Raw genomic sequence first — 19,230 nt, 5'->3', positions numbered from 1 at the left:
CACACACACACACACACACACACACACACACACATTGTGCCTTCATCAGGAGGCAATAAGTTATTAATAGGGCTGTGTGGAAGCTGTGACTCCACTGCAGACAAGGCAGGCTCCTGAGACTGTCATCGTTGGAGTCCCTCTACCGTCTTATTGTATTCATTTTTTCGCTCTTATTCAGTAGAGTAGTTCCCCCAGAAACTGTATTCAGCAGAACCACTGCCCGTCTCCCAACTGCTTGCATGACAAATTCATATGAATATGTAGGAGAGATGAATAAATCATGGTATCAGACAGCATTCTTTTTTGTTTATTGCTGTTAAATAAGTCATGAGGGTCTTGTGTCTCTGAGGGCAGGGCTTGATTCGAACGTTCGTATGTGTGTTTGTACATTTACATAACATTTTACGTTCTTGGCAATTAGCTGATGCTCTTATTAATAACAATAAGCGCAAACAGCGAAATGAGTCAACATTTGTGTATTGCCATCATTGCAAGCAGTATAATGATAATGAAATGCAAGGACAACAAGCCTAAGAGCTAGTAAAGAATAAAACGGTTTTTTTTATGGAAATGAAGGGAAACAGTAAAGTGTGTGTAGATACGAGATACTACTACACACACAATGTTACACAATACACTGAGTGCACAGAATATCAGGACCACCTTATCTGCCCATGAAATAAACTGGTTAGCCAGGTTAATCCATCTGAAATCTGTGATCCCTTATTGATTGCATCCATTGGAGAAACAAATAGAAAAATATCTTGAGGCAATTTAAACATGGATTGTTTAGAAGGGGGTGCAACATCATATTTGGAAGGAGGTCATAATATTTCGTACATAGTGATGTATGTGCTAGCCAGTCAGTGGAAAGTCAATTTCAGATTGACACGTGAGATCAAAGACCGTGATCTCAGTCTGACCTATTAATGGAACCACTTTACTGATATAGGCAAGGTAGAAGGGAAAGGGGGGGTATGCACACACACACACACACATACACACACACACACACACACACACGGCCGCAACACATTGCAGTCTCTGCAGTGTGTTGTGGTCTAGGTTGGCCTATGGCATGCTGAATGACTAATAATGACTAATTTAAAATGGCATTTATTCACAGTGCAGAGGCTGGTTCTGCCAAGAAATGAGTTGTCACTAAAAAGCAGACCCTTATGCTTGTGAAAGGAACATGATTTATGGATGTTAACATTTAATAAATTGCAAATGATCGGCAGAGGCTCCTACAATTTGGATTGAATTTCTTCTCATACTGTGTTTCAGAAAAGAATAGTGGTGAAGGAGATATGTAAACTGTATACTTTACATCTAGATTAGACTAACACAAGACTGAGTCAGTTTTATCACTGGGGTGATTCATGTGTTGGCCAGTTCAGAGCTGTTTAGAACATTACCTGTGGAGAAGACGACATTCTTGGAGATGAGCTTATGGTCCACAATGGAGAACTGGGGCAGCTCTATCCTCTCCACCCCCGTCACGGCGTTGTTACCTCCTCGCCAGTAGAACTCAATGTCATCTGTAGTGTAACCATCTGAGAGGGGGACACACATCAAGGGAATGATTGGCAATCGTTTCTATGTATTCATAGTAATGGCCCCTCCCTGGTACTTGTGTGGGGTACAGTTTATTAATCAATCAGCATCACAAAGTTGTCATTTGTCACCTTTTTACAGTCTGTTGACAGCTGACACAGCAAAACATGTAAAAGTCGACACAGCTAATATCATTACAGGTTAACAAAAATACAAAATAGATGTTTATGTTTGGTTTACTGGCCATCTAATCTAAATACATGGTTATTATGTGGGAATCCACAGGCAAAGGATGAGTGTGTACCCTGCTCTGAAATGTTGATATACTATATGTATGTATATATATATATATATATATATATATATATATATATATATATATATATTCATATTCATATATACATACATATATACAAATATACCCAACCTTTCCAGCCACATCTATCCCACAATTATTTGCATTTATTTCAGTAGGTGTCATCCACGTTTAGGTCAGAATGGTGGGAATGAATGGGAGTCAGTGAGCTTGACCTAGAAAATCATATCTGATTTCCATGAAGCTAAAGTAGTGAAACTATCTCATGATTATTCAGTTAATGGAAGTGGTTCAAAAACCTTTTTTTGATGCTTTGACACTTTTTTAAGTACCATCATAAATGTGTCCTGTGCTCTTTGTCCCATGATCTACTTTTATGCTATTGACAATTGCTTGACTCCTCCATGTAACAGCACCCCTTGACACAAACGGGGAAGCACATGTTGGGTAATTTATTTTGTTGATTTATGTCAAGTAGTAAGAGAAAACCATCATTATCATCATCATTTCCATCACTAACATCATGATTATTATAGTTCTCATCATCATCATCATCATCATCATCATCATCATCATCATCATCATCATCATCATCATCATCATCATCATCATCATCATCATCATCATCATCATCATCATCATCATCATCATCATCATCGTCAAGACCTAAGTTACACCTACACCTCAAAATTGATGTCTTGGTACTGCAGATACATTATTGACAATAACTGAATTATGAAAAAGCATTTAAAGACTGTAAAATGCTAAATTATGAAACTAGCTTGAGGTTTTACATACAGCAGTGTCCCACCACACAATAGCTGAGGGAGTCCTGCATATATGTGACTGAACATATATGAGTCAACTTTATTATGTTTTGTCCCATGTGCCATTCAATAATTAATACCAAATAAATACCAAACTTTTTCCATTTTCAACACTAAAACCCAATAAAATCCGTGAAGGGACGAGCAGCAGGATCCATTAATATTCATCTGAAGCAAAGCTATTCCCTTCGCTTTTGCTCTCATTCTAGCCAAATCAGTGGAGACATGGACAGCTAAGTGGCCGGTGGACAGGGGCAATAAATGATTGAGTAACATGGTACACTGTAGTTATAACTGATGACATGTACTGTAAAAAAAAAGGGAAGAAGAAAAGTAGGGAATTTTCATTAGACCATGAAACTGCGCTCTTGCATAATCCACTGCCTACTGTCTGCTCTGGTGCAGTTGTCATGTCTGCTGACTTCAGGGCATAAGAGCATTGGGCTCAGAGAGAAGAGGAGGAGGAGATGAGGAGAGGCAGGAGGAGGCTGGGGTTAGAGCACTTCTACAGAGGGGCACCTCACCATTGAAACTGTGACGAACTACATGAAACTCAATTAAAGCAGCAACATGCAACTTTTTCCCACATTAAAATAACATTAAAGAGTAACTAAACCCCAAACCCAAATCTGTGGTGAAGCCTGACATGATGAAAAGTAGGGTACTGAACTAGCCATCTGCTATTGGCTGGTCTTTGGTGCCAGGTGATGTTACCACCCGTTGTGCTCTATTAAAGGTGGTTAAATAGAGCACAACAGGTGGTAACATCACCTGGCACCAAAGATCAGCCAAAAGCAGATGGCCAGTTCAGTAGCCTACTTTTCACCAATAGACGTGAGGCTTCACACAGAATTAGGTTTGGGGTTTAGCTACTCTTTAAATGAATAGGATACATTATCAGTCTGTCTGTTTGGGATCCTGTGTTAACCCCCCTTTTGCTTGAAATGCATGGCTTTTGGCTTTTCAGTGATGTTCGGGATGTTTTGGAGGTATTATATTTGTGTGACCAGCATTGAGCTGGGTTGTCACTATCAAGGTGATGCTAGCGGCTACAGTGCAGGGAAATCATAGCAACAAAAACAATGGCGGAAAGCAGTAAGTAAAGAAAGCACAGCGAAGCTAAAGCTCGTTCAAAAACATGGATGACGGCAGTGGCTTTTCCACACTGGCACTGTCTGAAGGAGACAAAAGGGCTGAGAAGCAACACAAAACTAGCTTGTATACTGTTTGACAGAGAGGATGCTAGCCAATTTGCTACATTTTCTACATAGCAAGCTAGCAGTGCTACATAATCCCCCAGAGTTCCTCTGACAGCTAATCAAGATGATTGACGTGTTCGAGTGTGAACTTGCCCAACTGAGGGGGAGGAGGGCAGGACTTGCCATACACTTTGCTGCCTCAAGGCAAAAAGTTGCATATTGTTGCTTTAAATCATAAAACTGACATGTTTTTCTGTTTTCCAAACAGAAGGGCAACTTAAGTCTGCAAGTAGATTTTTATGGTTTTGTAACACTAAGTTTGATGATTACTGATGTACACTACCAGTCAAAAGTTTGGAGAGACACATTTTTATTTATTTATTTTAGAATAACTATCTCATATTTTAGATTTAGTAGCCACCCTTTTCCTTGATGGAAAGGCAAAGGCTTTGGATAAAAATTGATACATAGGCATCAACTTCACTATATAATATTATAGTAATATATTATAATATTATACTAATATTTGTCTAAGAAACAAATTCCAAGCATTAGTAGTATGTATACGCCTTTAGATCAAAATGCCTTTTAATATAAGGAAAACATAGTACATTCAATCAGGTGTGTACAAACTTTTGATTGCCAGTGTATGTGCATGTGTGGTATCCCATTTTAACTAAACAGCAGGAGACAGATTAAACAGGAATTAGGAATGTTTTGCTTTATCTCAACATGCAACATAATAATAATTTCTGATGGCTGCAACCACTGCATGTTTGCTGAGATATCCTGATATTCTTTGCCGTGTTTGCATGCATGTCAGTGTATTATTGATATTGCTATATCATTTTGCTTGCATGTGTAGAAGTTGATTCTTTTTTGTATTACAGTGTGTCATTGTTACTACATGTATGTTGTATGTTGATGAAAGAGATTTAACAGCGAGAAAGTGAGAGTGTGTTTGCTTTGCACGAATATGTATATGTGTGTGGGGGTGGTGGTGACTGAAGCATGGGGTTGGATCAAGAATAAAGGGATGTTTGACAGAATAATTCAGAGGGAACTCCCACACTGTCTCATTGATTAGTCCTGAATATACAAGCCTCCTCACCACCCTCCCCTCTCTCCTCTTCTCTTCTTTCTTCTCTCATCTTGTCTCTTTTTTTCTCCTTCCCTCTCCTTCTCTTCTACTCTCACTTGTTCTCTCCTGCTCTCCCTTTCCTCCCCACCACTTTTTTCTTTCCATTTGATTACAGTTCTCTCTCTATCTTTTTGCACATTTCTTCTCTCTTCTCTCTGTTATCTCCACTCTTATCTGTGTCCACCCGTCTTTCCCTATTCACTCTCCCTCTCTCTGCTCTTCTTTTCTCTCTTCTCCTCTCTCCCCCATGCCCTGCTCTCCTTAATTAATACTTGTGTGACCTATTTAGTTGCCATGAATTATTAAAGCAGACTCTTCAGTGACTGCTTCCAACATCCTCACACTATGACTTCTCCTATTTCTAATGACTAGCAATGGAATTGGCCGTTCACTGCATTCAAATATATTCCCACTACTACTCTCTAAAAAACGATGTGCTATTTTCAACACATGTACACACAGTATATAGTCTGAGAAAATGCATCTTGTGTTAACTTGCTCCATGGCATTTTGCACAAGTTTCTATTAAAATATGTCTTGAAATGTAATGCAAGATGCCTTGTCACTAACTACATGTAGACATAAGTGAGACATGTATAGCAACCTAAGTTTAAATGTGGTGCAGAATTAACTGTAAAATCTTTTGGTTCGGATTTCTTTAATCTTTCAGGTTGGTTTTCTGTTTTTTTAGGCTAGAGCTTAGTCATTGGTGAAAGTTGTGTTTTTGCACTGCATGACCGTGACATTGCTTTTGGCTGCAACCTGAAGTTTTCCATCTCTGGAAAGTTTTCCTGAAATTGCACTTAAAAGCATCTTTGGAGTCTCTGAATTTAGATCAATGTAGATATCTTACATAGACATTCGTTCACATCAAGTAGTGGGTTCACCATCTCTACCGTGTGTCCGCACCCCTCTGGACGTCCAACTGGGCTACACCACCACCTGTCTTTCCCTTCACAGGTACACCTTTTAACACTGACAATCTACCTAGGTCTGACCAAACTTTTTTTTCTCAATGTAGGAGCCAGCCTCACCAGGCAACACAGAGCCATCGACCCCGAAATAACTTTGCTGTTCTTGTTATAGTAAAGCTGCATGATAAGCTAAAAATCTAAATTTATTCCAATGGAGGAAATAAAACTTATTTAAGAATACAAACTGACACCTAATGATTCTAACACTATTAAGAAATGACAGGTGATTTGATGACAGCAATGAGCTAAATCTGACTAGGAGACAATTACACCCTGTTTGTTTACAGGAATAGTTTATTTACATAATTTGTAACTGCCGGCATACAACAGCAGACCTGTGTACACACATTTCCAGTAAAGAGCGCTAAATGCACAAACTATACACATATCAAATAGTCTTTGCTAAAGATCTGCTCTGGTCTTTGTGTTTTTGTTGGTCGAGCTGCTCCCATTCACTTAACTCCATTGTTTCTATGTCATTGAGCCTGACTCTGCAAATTATATTTTGCCTCAATTTGTTGTCATAGTTATTACGTCACGGGATTTGGCTCAAATGGATCTTCCTGATTCATGGCCTGCATGACATCAACTGGAAGCGAGAGAGAGAGAGAGAGAGAGAGACAGAGAGAACGGGAACATCTCCTATATATTTAATACATCACAGACAACAAGAGGGAGGTACTCTAAAGTATATCTATGAACTACAAAAGTGATGAAACAAGAGAAAGAAAATAAATGTGGGGGTAGAGGAGAGAAGAAAGAAGAATACTCCCACAGGCAGGCTTTCCTTGATTCTGTCAGTGGCAAGAGATGCAAACTCAAACCAGTAAAACACAGGCTTCCTTCAGTATAAACTCTATGGATATGACAATACATATTTTACGCTACCACAAAGTCTTCTCTCAGGGATTCCAAAGTCTGGGAACGTTGACAGGCTAAAAATAAATGAAATTGTTCGTGATAGCATCAGAGGAGATAGCAATACAATACTAAAGCTATTTAACTGGGACTCTGGCATATCTTCCTGACCAAATCTGACTCCAGGCCCTTTTATAAAGCTTATGAAATAATGTCTCAATTGATTTGTTTTAATGGGCAAAGAGGATTTTGGAGGGAGATAAAATGCTGGCTTTGATATTGCTCTGGGGAAAACACAATCAGGGATAAAGGAGGTTTTTTCAGTCATAAAGGGGTCTGTGAAACACCCTATACCTGTAAAAAAGTCAGACAATAGTCCACTTTTTCCAATATGCAATAAACACCTTTGTGATAGTGACATACATCTTACGAGCCATGCAAAAGCATTGGCAACAATAACAACAACAACAATAGGAACAAAAAGCCTTTTGATCCGATTTCCTTCACATCGAAATGAGAACAGATGGCTTTTCACACATACAATGGTGTACAAGCCTCAGAAGAAAACAGCAACCTAAGATCAAAAGATGCCACAACTCCCATGATTCATTTACCATGAATACCAAAATTGTGAAATTTCAATGCTGCACTAACAACTAAGCCCCCGGATTAGTTTAGAAAGAACACAAGTCCAGGGGGCTGTGAGTTAGAGACACTTCATACATAAAAAGGCTAACCAGACTTGTAACCTTAACAATGCATGGTTTGGGAAGGCTTGCTCTTTTCACGGTTTACAAGAGGGAATTCATGCAAACTCAGTGCATATCAACAGACATAGATGCACTGTGCAGTGTTTACACAAATGTGCACACACACAGGCATATATACACACACACATACACAAAGGGACAAGTCAAATCAAAATCCTGAACAACAGCCTGCCTCTTACGCCACTCTGTGTGCTAAGGAGGCTCCTCCGCTCTTAAATATGGCTCAGATGAATTTTTGATTCCACACAGTTCAAAGCCACTTTAATCTTATTCCTGGTGTCCAATTAAAAAATGTCTCCAAACTTTTGCGGTACACAGTAAGCTGCAGCTGATTGCATGCCTGGACAGGGACTGGAACATCTAAAGCCAAACTAGATAAATAAATAAACCACACAAACCTCAGTGTACAAACCGTTCACACCCCAGAGGATGTTTGCAGTTTCTAAAAATGGGCTCCAATAGGCAGAGATAGCGAGTGAGAGAGCGGTGGAGGCTCTGTCCATATGATGTGGATCGCTGGTGCAGAAAATATAACTATTACTTGGTAGGGATGCTGTGATGAGATGATAGTTTCACTGCGACAGCACTGACAACTGTGTGAAGTAACAGTGATAATGTGGCCTGCACGCCACTCTCAATGTATATTCAGAAAAAACTGGGACATGTATATGTGTGTGTACATGTGTGTGGATGTGAATGTGTGGGTGAGTGTGTCTGGGATTTTTGTGTGTCTCTTTTTCAGAACAGCTTTACTTTAATGTCCCTATTTCGCTGTCTCCTGAAGGGTTGCCTATAAGACATATAGCAGTTACATATGTATGGGCCCAAAGCAGCAATTCATGTCAAAAAGCTTTTGTGAAGTGTTCTGTTTTTAATGGGTGAGTGACTGTTCCCTCTACTATGATTTATTGAAAGGGTGCACAGCTGCTATACTTGTGAAATCAATGTTGCATCCACTTTTACTAGAACCAACCTACTGTGAAGGTGGAGCTACCGCAGTGCATATACATTGTAAACTACATTACTGTAACAGTGACCCAGAACATCAGGAGTTTGACATTTTTCAATAATGCAAGGAGGGTCTTTCATTTCACTGAGGTGAAGTCTTGTGCGGCCTACTGCACTAGCTGAAGCCCTGGATTATGTATGCATTATAGAGTGGCTGAGCAAGAAGCAACAAAACAAATGTAGGCTGACAGGAGTTTGGCTTGCAAGGTCATAAACCTAGCGCTCATGCAATATTGCTGAACATCAGTTGAGGTAGTATGGTATTCAGGCCAGGGGTCCAGGTTAAGTCTACCTTGGCTCATAATAAAAATATATCAGCCATAGTAAAAATAAATAAATAAATAAATAAAATGCTAAAAAAAATAGCATGATAGATAACAGCCTCCTTGCAAACAAAGAGGCATTCTCTTTACCTGCTATGTAAATGTTGGCTCTCATATCCAGAGGGGCAGTAATCCTGATCACTTATAGCTGTTCAATTATAGCCCATGTTTATCGAAGAACCGACACAAGAGTTAACACAATGTCTGGAGCTTCTCCTTGGAGGATGAATTGTTAAAGAGGGTAGGTGAGTGGTACAACTTCTGGTTCAGAGGTGGCCACACTACTATAGAATAAAGCTAGAATATGGCAGATCATTCCACCAATATCAAGAAAATGTCTAGATTCGGGACAAAGTTTTCTTGCATTGGAAACATAAAATGATCTTACTCCACTGGCAGATGTATTTACTTGTTTGCCTCAATACTAGATTAAATGACTTGTTCAGATAGATATTTATTTTTGCAGTGTAGTCCAAAAAAGCTGGTTCAATCCTGGAGGGACTGCAAACACATTTGATCATTAACCCAATCTTCCTAAGAAGAGAATGAGTGCACTGTCATGTTGGATGTACAGTATTACACTGCTCTCAAATGACACCCAGGAGAAGGATTACTTACTCCAGACAGAATAATCACAACACACTAATTGTGTTGTGTCTTAAGTGCGCTCTAGACTACAGAGAGGGTTTGGTCACACACTGAGGAGATGATTTGATTTTGTCTCTGCAGATTATAGTCGAGATCATATCAAAGATAAAGCCTTCTAACTGTCCCATTGATATTCTGCTCTCTTCCAAGAGTTCAAGGAAGTCTTGGAAATGGTTTGTTATTTTCATCAGTTTTTTTTTCCCTACACAATTACAGACCAATCTTGAAATTGCCTTACCTCTCCCAAGTTTTGGAAAATAAATAAATAACAAGACTAGTTTAACAGCCCCGCTTCAGAGCTTTATTCCATATATTTTGCAATTTGGAATTGAATTTAAAAATTTATTTTTCACATATAACACACTAGCTATATCTCTGAGCTTTTAACCACTTATGAGCCCAAACACAACCTGAGATCCTCTTGCAGTGCTCTTTTGCTTGTTAAACAGTCTAAGCAGAAAACTAAGGATGATATAGTTTAGGGCCCTTATTTATTTATTTATTTATTGCCAGTGTAATTCTAAGTTGATTGGTAACAAGTGGCCATTGCTTGGGAAGCATGGGCTACTGAAACTCGTGAAGCGATGGTGCCTAAGGGCAACCATACATACACTATACAAATGTATCAAACATGTTTTATAAAATGATGCAATAATTGTTTAGTTACATGAAAAGCAATTAAATGTTATCGACAAAAGACAGCAACCAAGCTGTCACTAAACTTAGGAAATCAAGCTTGATTTTGTGAGGCACAGTTTACAAAAGGAACTCTGCCTGTAAACACCCAAGCAGACAGAGGAGCTCCTTGAAAGGCATTAGTTCTTACATTTCATGCTCTTTTCTCCAGGGACAGTCCAATGGTAATTTTCAATGTGCCCTTTGAGGTGTTTGTGATGTTTCTGTTCCCTGAATTCCCTTTCATTCAACAGGCGACAGACCTTTGCAAGTTGGGAAACAAGGAAAATTTCAACATGATTAATATTCTATTGAGACTTTTGTGTATGGTAATTTGATAATTATAACAGACGAATGAACTTTCTCGTGGAAATTAAAACAATACCGTAGGTCCATCCCTCTTTGCACAAAATAACCATGCTGATACAGCAACAACCATGCTGAAACAGCTTGTTATTCCCTGATTAAAAGTTGCTAATTAAATCAGGGTCAGCAATTTAACTTTTGTCTAAAAGAATTAGAAAAGGTCAGCATGAAGGAATGAAAGTCTGATCCATAATTGAAAGTGCTTGAAGTTATATTCAACCTGTCAAAGCTCGTTAAATCACAGACATCATTCAGTGGCTCAAATCCAGGGGTATTAGGAGACATTGCAGCAATCAAACTCACTGGAAACAAGCCAGGAGACAGAGAAAGAGTAGAGTATGAAATTATGACAACGGCAAATGTGGGGAAGAGACAGAGGAAGAGAGAGAGAGAGAGAGAGAGAGAGAGGGAGGGAGAGAGGGAGCGAGGGAGGGAGAGAGGGAGGGACAGAGGCACACGTGGAGACCAATAGAGTGAGAAAAACAGCCACACTCAGGGATTTAGAGAAGAGAGGAGAAAGAACACAGCTGCATAAAAAGTCCAGACCAATGAGTGGAGTCATCAAGGCAACAGACCAGATCTAAAACAGTCCAAATCAGCAGAGACCCCCGTCACACTGCAGCTCCACGAGCCCCTCGACTCCCAGAGCACAGATGAAACGGAAGAGGGGCTTGTGTGTTTTTCACACTTTCATCAGCCAGGCATATCGCATTTTCAACTCCACATAAAATGAAACGCACACATGTATGCCAGCACAGACACACGCATGTACACAACCACACACATCCATGCATCCATGCAGACAGACACACATACACACACACACACGTACACATACACACGCATACAGTTACTACTCCCCTGCCACTATGTTTTAAACTTGGTGAAAAAAGGCTGTCACCAAATTAAAAGAGAGGGATGTGTGCTTGGGGTGCTGATGACTAGGTGTGCTGTGAGCCATGCTCATTTGTAAACTCCCAATGTCCCTCTCTCCCCCTCACTTGCCTACCATCATCCACTGAACTATGTTCAAACAAGTAGTTTAAATGAACACTGCGCAGTATGAGGCAACATTTGCAGTTACAAGCTCTACGCCAACTTACCAGAGGCATACCAGGTCCCCAATTATGTTTGATTAAGGCATTTTTGCTCATTGCTCCCCTTGGCAAGAGAAACAATAGATGACAGGCAAGCAGTATTGTGTAGAGTAATGTCAGCATGAAGGTCATCCTCATTAGGGTAGCGTGAACATAGAGCTGCTACAATACTTTGTGTCCTCATCTTTCCCCAGTCTGTGACCTTATATGTAGCTTTGGCGTAGCCTTGGTGAGAACAGTAGAACAAATTCTTTGTGGAAAATGAGGCACAAAACTATGCTTTTCCCAGATGAGGCATTTCAAAATATATGAAGTATATTTTTTGAGGCGGAGTGGGTCTTTGTGCTCTTAACTTCAAGTTATGAATGAAATGAAAACTATGTATTATACTGAGAGCAATTGATGATGGTGTCTTTTTTTATTGTATATTGATCTAAATGTGATTATATATTTGCTTTTATATTTGATTGTATATTTATTTTTATACTTAACCAACTCTGTAGCATCCTTATTGCAACCTTATGCATAAGAGTGTATCTCAGTATTTTATTTGTTATGAAATATATTGTGCAATAGGCCACTTAACATATTGTGGTACAAATGGATGAATATATAATTTTCATTTGGGCATTGATATAAGCTGTTCTGGGCATTTCCACTGTCATGTTTGCATCTTATTCTTTTGCTGTTTTTCAGCATAGTTGTGTTTTGCATATGTCTGACTATAACAATGATTCTATCTAGTAGATACGATAAGATGAAACTTTAATGATCCCTATAGTTAAATTGGGTCACTGCAGCAGCAAATAGTAATATAAAATAAAAATTGATTTTAAATATTAATGGGGAATGCATTAGAGAATAGAGATATATGAAAAGTATCTGATATGTGGATTACAGAATGTGTTAAAGGTGTAGAAGGGTTAGAGTAGACAGTAGAGGATAATAAGACAATGAAATTAATGAAAAATATGCACGGTATGAAAATGTACCAAGAATATGAAATACAGTATATGCAATATGACCATGTTAGCGCTGTACAATGTGATGGCAGTTGGCATAAAGCGCCCTGTGTTGTGCCTTGGAGGGATGAGGTGGAGGACTAACATGCTCTGTAGCTGCATCAGCTAAAAAGGTGTGGGCAGTATTGTGTAACATGGAGTTCAAGTTTGTTGATCACGCCTGTATCCCTGACTGTACCACCTCTAACTCCTCACCCTGGGTGGCAACAGTTGTCGGTGACTTTGTGCTCCATCGGAAATCCACAACCAGATCGTTGTCTTATTGACAGTGAGCTGCAGATGGTTCTCCTTGCACCACCTGACAAAGCTCTCCACCAGACTCCTGTACTCCTCCTTGCCCTCGCTGATGCATTGCACAATAGAAGAGTCATCCGAGAATTTCTGGAGGTGGCATGACCCGGAGTTGAATATGAAATCAGAAGTGAGAGTGAACAAGAACGGTGACAGTACAGTCCCATGTGGCACCACACGTTACTTTAAAGCATCGCCTTTCTGTGAGGTCCTCAGTAATGCAGGAAACACTGGCATTGTCCACCTGATCTCCTCCCCAAGCAGGAGGGACTGAAAGTGTTGAAAACACTGGATCCATCAGAGAATGATTGTCACCATGTGTCCAGGCCTCTCCATATGGAACAGCCTGCCACAGTTCTTCATCATGAGTGATGTCAGTGTAGTTGGTATGGACGGTGGGGTATCTCCTCTTGGGCAGCAGGACAATACAGAATGTTTTGGATCATGGAGAAACCCTCCTGAGACTCAATGAGAGGTTGACGAGGTGCTAGAGAACCTCTGATATCTGACAGGTGCATGCTGGGGTTTATGCCACCAAGACCCACTGCCTTGCCTGTGCAGAGCCTCTCCAACTCCTTGCTCACCTGGGTAGAGGTGGTGGACAGGCTGTGGGCAGGGGCTGTGGTGTTGTATTCTGGTGTGATGAACAGTTTGGGGTGGGGGGAAGGGGCCGTGATGTAAGCAGCTGCACCGTCATCAGTAAGGGAGAGACAGAGAAATGGGTAGCTGCCCTGGGGTCACCTTGTCAAACTTGTTGAGAAAAAAAGGTTTAATTGGTTTGCCCTCTGCTGGTTCTCTTGGTTCCCCCCATGTGGCCTGGATGCTTATAGCTAGTGATCTTTCTCATCCCGCTCCACACCTCCTTCACACCGTTCCGCTGCTCCAATCCTCTCCATCCTAAATTTTCCTCTTCAGTTTCCTTTGGACAGACTTAACTTTCTCCATATCCTCAGGACTGAAAACCCCCTTTTTCCTGCTGAGGATGGATTCGATGTATTTTTTTGATACAGGGTTTGTTATTTGGAACACAGCAGACTGTTTTCGTGGTTGTGTTCAATCGTAGTGTGTGCACAGAAATTGATGCAATCTGTAGTGGGAGAGCCCTCCAATATCCTCATCACGCACCCCACAGAACAGATTCTCGTCCTTGAGCTATAAGTCCTGTAGAGCCTCCATAGATTTCTGTGACACACTCTTACAGTCTTGGTGGCAATAGACTGCTGCTGGACAATTGGCTTGTATCTGGGCACTACCAGATGTATCAGGTTGTGATCTGTAGCGATGGAGCTGCATACACCCTTTGCATTTGCACACAACAACTCCCAGGTCTTACACTCCCCTGTTTTGCATTTGACATATTGGGTTAGTCAGTGTGGAGGAGAGGGGGACATGCTCAAAATCACCAAAGAATCCAGATTCACAGTTTCTTATGCAGACATCCAAAATGGGTCAGGATCTGTGATTTGATCGCTCCTCTTGAGCAATGTTTTGCTCTAATTCAATGTAACAAACATGTTGGGAATAACTAATAATAACTAATTTGCACAGGTCTTTGTCAGGCATGAGGCAAGATAACACATCTCATACTAGGCAGAAATGGGAAGGTGAACATGAACAGGAGATTCGTGAGGAAGTCTGAATTGACATTTTCACTGAAACTCACAAAGTAACAAATGCAAACTCTTGGAGAGTTCCAGTGGAAAGTAGTCAGCTGTTTTTTCAGAACTCCTCTTATTGTGAATAGGATGGATCACAATCAGAAGTACTTGTTGGAGAGAATGTGGGGAGGATGTAGCTAATCATGCACATCTATTCTGGAGGTGCCCATCCTTAGATAACTTTTGGAAGGAGCTTTTCAACCTAACTGATAGAGTTTTTGATGGTCACCAATGCCATGAAGGTGCTGGGATGCTGCGATGACTGAGTGAATGCCGTCACGCGACGTGAGGACAATCAGCCTAAAGCAGAATGTAAACAAGAGCGATGTCATCTGAAAACTCCCGTGGCAGGTAATATGACTGCAAGCCCACAGCCAGTTGACAAAAATGGCGAAACCACCTCCTTTCCTCTTAACGCTCTATTTCTCTCTGTCTGCTAGCACCAGCTGAAGGCCTTCCAGCGCGATCACACAGTCTAGTGTATCAACCTGATCCATGTCTATGTGACGCACATTAGGCTGCATTCACAGTAATCCAACTGAGTTCTGACTAAGCTCATCCAAGCTCATCCATCTTGTTTCCCAGCAATCTCATGTTCCCCATGATGATCGATGGAAAGTAAGGTTCTATTCTCCTCACTCTCTCCCCCACCCTCACGCTGCTGTCTCCCCTCTCCACTGTGCCAGCAGCTCAGACAGTGTATTCGTTGGCCCTGGATCTGAAGCCAGCATCGGGGCAATCAGCTGTGTAAGACAACATACTGTCCGAGTGCAGTGGTAAAGTGAGAAAAAGTAATACAAGTACCACTAAATTCAAAAAAAGTATTATGTGTTTAATCACTGTCTGAGTGCTGAAAAGCCCCTGAAAAAAGAGAAGAATATAAAAGACTGCAAGAGCTGTTGCAACAGGCATCAACTTGCTTGACACCAGATAATTTGTTCCTACTAGGCAGCAGCATCATCATATTCCACCTATATCTACTATCTATGCATGGCTTAGTAGAGTTTCTCAAATTAAAATCAACATCCTGTGATGTTAACTGGTCATAAATTGTCTGGGTTTTTGCAATGTAATGGGCTTCAGTGATGCCGCTAGAGGTCTATTTCAGCACCGTGGACAGCGCACAAAGTACATACACAAAGCAGTCCATAGCACATGAGTGGAGGTAGGGCCCACCAAATGAGCCATGGCTGGTTGCTCATCTGGTGTGGGCAATCCCAGCTCCTCCACACCAGTCTCTACTAGCAAGAGAGTTGAAACACACCAAAATACAAACTAGGCTAATCAGAACATAGGCTAAGCAGAACTATTTTGTTCAACTTTCCCAATACTCTTCCTCGTGTCTATACGCCACAGTGTAGTATGTGAAATTGACGTTCCCTTCTCTGACCTATTTTTTGTACAATCAAAATGCTTCCATAGTATTTATTTGAATTGTTCTAATTCATTTTTTCTAAAAGAACTTACTCAGCTGAAGCCTATTGTTTTCAAAGGAAAAGGTTTCTACTTTGACCAGGGAACATATTTGACATAAATTTGATGGGAATCCTTCCCATCAAATATTATATTATAAATTATAGGACCCAGTTACAGGTCAGTTACAGCCCAGGTTATAGATTGAAACAATATACTGTAGTTGAAAAGCTATATATTTATTTTCAATGTTTAGCTATCAAAACCACCACTGACAGCAGTCTAGGGATTTTATACAATTCATCACTGACAAAGAAACAGAATAAATTAATGAAAGAATAAAATAATCAATAAATGAATGAAGGGATTACTCACAGCTCTCTATTTCCAGTGTGCAGTTTTGCTCATCCAGTGGATACCTCCTCAGGTCCATCATGCAAGCGGCAGTGGTTGTGATCCTGAAAAGAGAGGACACACTCTTATGCTGCGTTCACATTGTGGTGGTCTGCGGTAGATGGCAAACCAGATGTTCACTGTTTGCAATAAGATAGTAAACTCCACCATCAGTGGCAGAAAGTACTAACGCAAATTGACTTAGAATTTTCATAACATTTGCCTTCTGCTGCGGTGTTGAAAACAAACCGAATGTTGAAAAGTCTAGCAAAATGGATGAACGTACATACAGTTGTCCATCTGCGGCTGTTTTCTTGTTCTCCAGCTAAAGTAGAGAATAAGCAAAAGCTTTCTTCTCCTGACTGTCCATTTGAAAAAAAAAGCAACATTTTTGTTTGGTTGAGATACTCCAATTATTTGTGAGGCTTCCTATTAATTTACAGTGGGAATCATATTTAATTTAAGTTATGTCAAATTTTACCTCTTAAACATTTTGAAATGAAATGAGATATTTAAACATAAAAGTCACAAAATGCTATTTATCAAATCAGTTTTTATTGTATGAATGCACAATGAATGGTTGAGTCTCTTATTTGTCAAAATCGCCATGGTAACGAGAAGGCAGTTTGTCATTGCATTGACTGACACCCTGCAAGTATGGCTTTTCCATGCCACAGTGTGAACAGAGCATTAGACTTGTACTCAATAATAATGTGAGACTTTTTTGATACCAGCGAGGAATTTATCTTTTAGCTTGCCCGGTCAGAGCACCGGGTCAACAGAGCAGCAGCCCTGCAGCTGGGAGTTCAGTGCCTTGCTCAAGGACACTTCAGCAGGGGGGGGGTTGCTTGCTGACATGAGGGCTTGAACTTGGGTCCTCTAGCTGAAGGGCAGTCACTCAATACACCATCCTGCCAACCCAAATCAAGTATTTCAAATAGATTGTTATTGACATTTCAGTTACTTTAACAGATTACTTCAACAGATTATTAAGGCATCAAATGTTGGGGTATTTGGCTCAATTGAAGTCAAATGACAACTGAGCATGGGTCTGATGTTGGGGCGGGACATAATGCGGTGAGGGATCATTCAAAAGTCTAAACCAATGGAATATGAGTCAAGGAGAAAAGGGCAATTTTATTTGATGGGAGGGGTGTGGAGAGGCGGGATTGTTCAAAAATCTGTTTTATTGGTTAGAAATGTATATTTACGCATACTAGTGCAGCATGAGGTCACCATGAAAGATACTCTGTTTTCCACGAAATAGAAGTAATGGGAGTTCTTTCATGGGGACTTTAAAGTCGAGATTAAATGAAAAATGCATTTTTAACCCTTTTAGATCACATCCCCTGTCATATTGTGCACCTATTTAACAATATATGCAAAAAATCTATTTCTTTGTATTCTTATATCAAAATCCAATCATGTTTTCTTCCTGTAAAACAAAATATGCCGTGTGCTTACGTAAGCATGAACAAACCAATTTCAACCAATAATATCATGACATCCACCCATCAATCATTCTTCAACTTGGTGTGTGTGGAGCAAACAGTCCTCTAGCTCCGTTTCTCTCTGTAGCTCCGTATGCGCTAAACTCTAAGCCCCGCCCACTGTTTAGCGGTCCAATCAAATGCGAAGGATTTGATTTAAATCCCTCTTGTAACTGTACACTGCTCAAATATTCCGTTTCACTGGGAAATACGTCACAGTACAGAAGCTAAAGACGCTCTAACTTCCGTTTCAGTGGGACTTTAAGTGGTGGTTTCCGGCGCTGTCCCTGGCTGTGGTGCTGAAACTTTTAAGAAGAATTCAACGTCCCGCAGCTAATTCTCCACCCACAGCACTAAGAATTATTCCTATACATTATACCTGCAAGATATTGTGCGGGATTCAATAATACAGGCCTCCACCGTCATATGATGAACACCACTGACCACTCCCAAAGAGGGTCACACTGGGCAGACCAAGCTTTTCTTCACTCAAGTTCTTCTCTACTGATGACAAAAATATGAGACCTATATTTTCCCCATACTTGCAAAAGTGAAGTTGATGGTCCATGTCGCGAAAACATAAGACCACAATCTCAATCGGTATCTCAAGCCTCAGGTTTGTCAGATAACTGCATCCTCAAGGCAAGGACACATGCTGCTGCTTAATGGCTTCTGCTTTTTATAGTTGCATTGGGATTGCCCTCCGTAATATATTGGGTCCATATCTTGTCAATGTATATAGATAAAGTTAATAGCCTGATGAGGACATTGATAACACAGAGGCCGTTAGTGATCCTTAGGTGAATCACCACTGGATGGAGTTAGATGTGTAGATAATCTCTTCCCTATTCAAGAGCCATTTTCTGCACTACAGATACTTAGGACCAAGCTTTAAAGGAAGTTTAAACAGGAGACCAAACTCCTTTCCAAGGTGTCATGACAAAAGGTTTTACAAATGTATTTAAAATTCAAAGAAAAAAACTTCCAACATAATGGTGAATTAAATTAATCTGGGGATATAATTAGTCATAAATAAACACTTATAATTACGACAAATCACCTTTCTCCCAGAATTCTGGTAAAAAGGGATGGGACGATATATCGAAATTCAATATATCACAATACAAAAATGTAACAATACGTATTTTGGGGCAGAAAAATAAATCGTAATTTTAGCTCCATTTTATTCTGCTGTAGTAATCAC

General features: G+C 40.2%; 1 protein-coding gene across 2 annotated transcripts in view; it reads right to left on the bottom strand.

Moving 5' to 3' along the window:
• Positions 1 to 19,230, bottom strand: part of LOC139667539 (gamma-aminobutyric acid receptor subunit beta-2) — a 37,459-nt gene that overhangs the window by 6,843 nt on the left and 11,386 nt on the right. For both annotated transcript variants that reach the window (XM_071547021.1, XM_071547020.1), the window contains exons 2-3: positions 16,519 to 16,601; positions 1,419 to 1,556 (exon numbers count right to left, since the gene is read on the bottom strand). In XM_071547021.1, the coding sequence (XP_071403122.1) occupies positions 1,419 to 1,556; positions 16,519 to 16,601 (221 nt within the window). The remainder of the gene's footprint in view (positions 1 to 1,418; positions 1,557 to 16,518; positions 16,602 to 19,230) is intronic.

The sequence above is a fragment of the Centroberyx affinis genome, unplaced genomic scaffold (genome assembly GCF_046629955.1).
Source record: "Centroberyx affinis isolate AG114_WGS23_722 - 3 ecotype Tasmania unplaced genomic scaffold, CSIRO-AGI_Caff_v1 ptg005604l_1, whole genome shotgun sequence".
NCBI lineage: Eukaryota > Metazoa > Chordata > Actinopteri > Beryciformes > Berycidae > Centroberyx > Centroberyx affinis.
The sequence above is the reverse complement of the archived record's forward strand: the minus strand, read 5'-3'. Positions and strand labels throughout refer to the sequence as shown.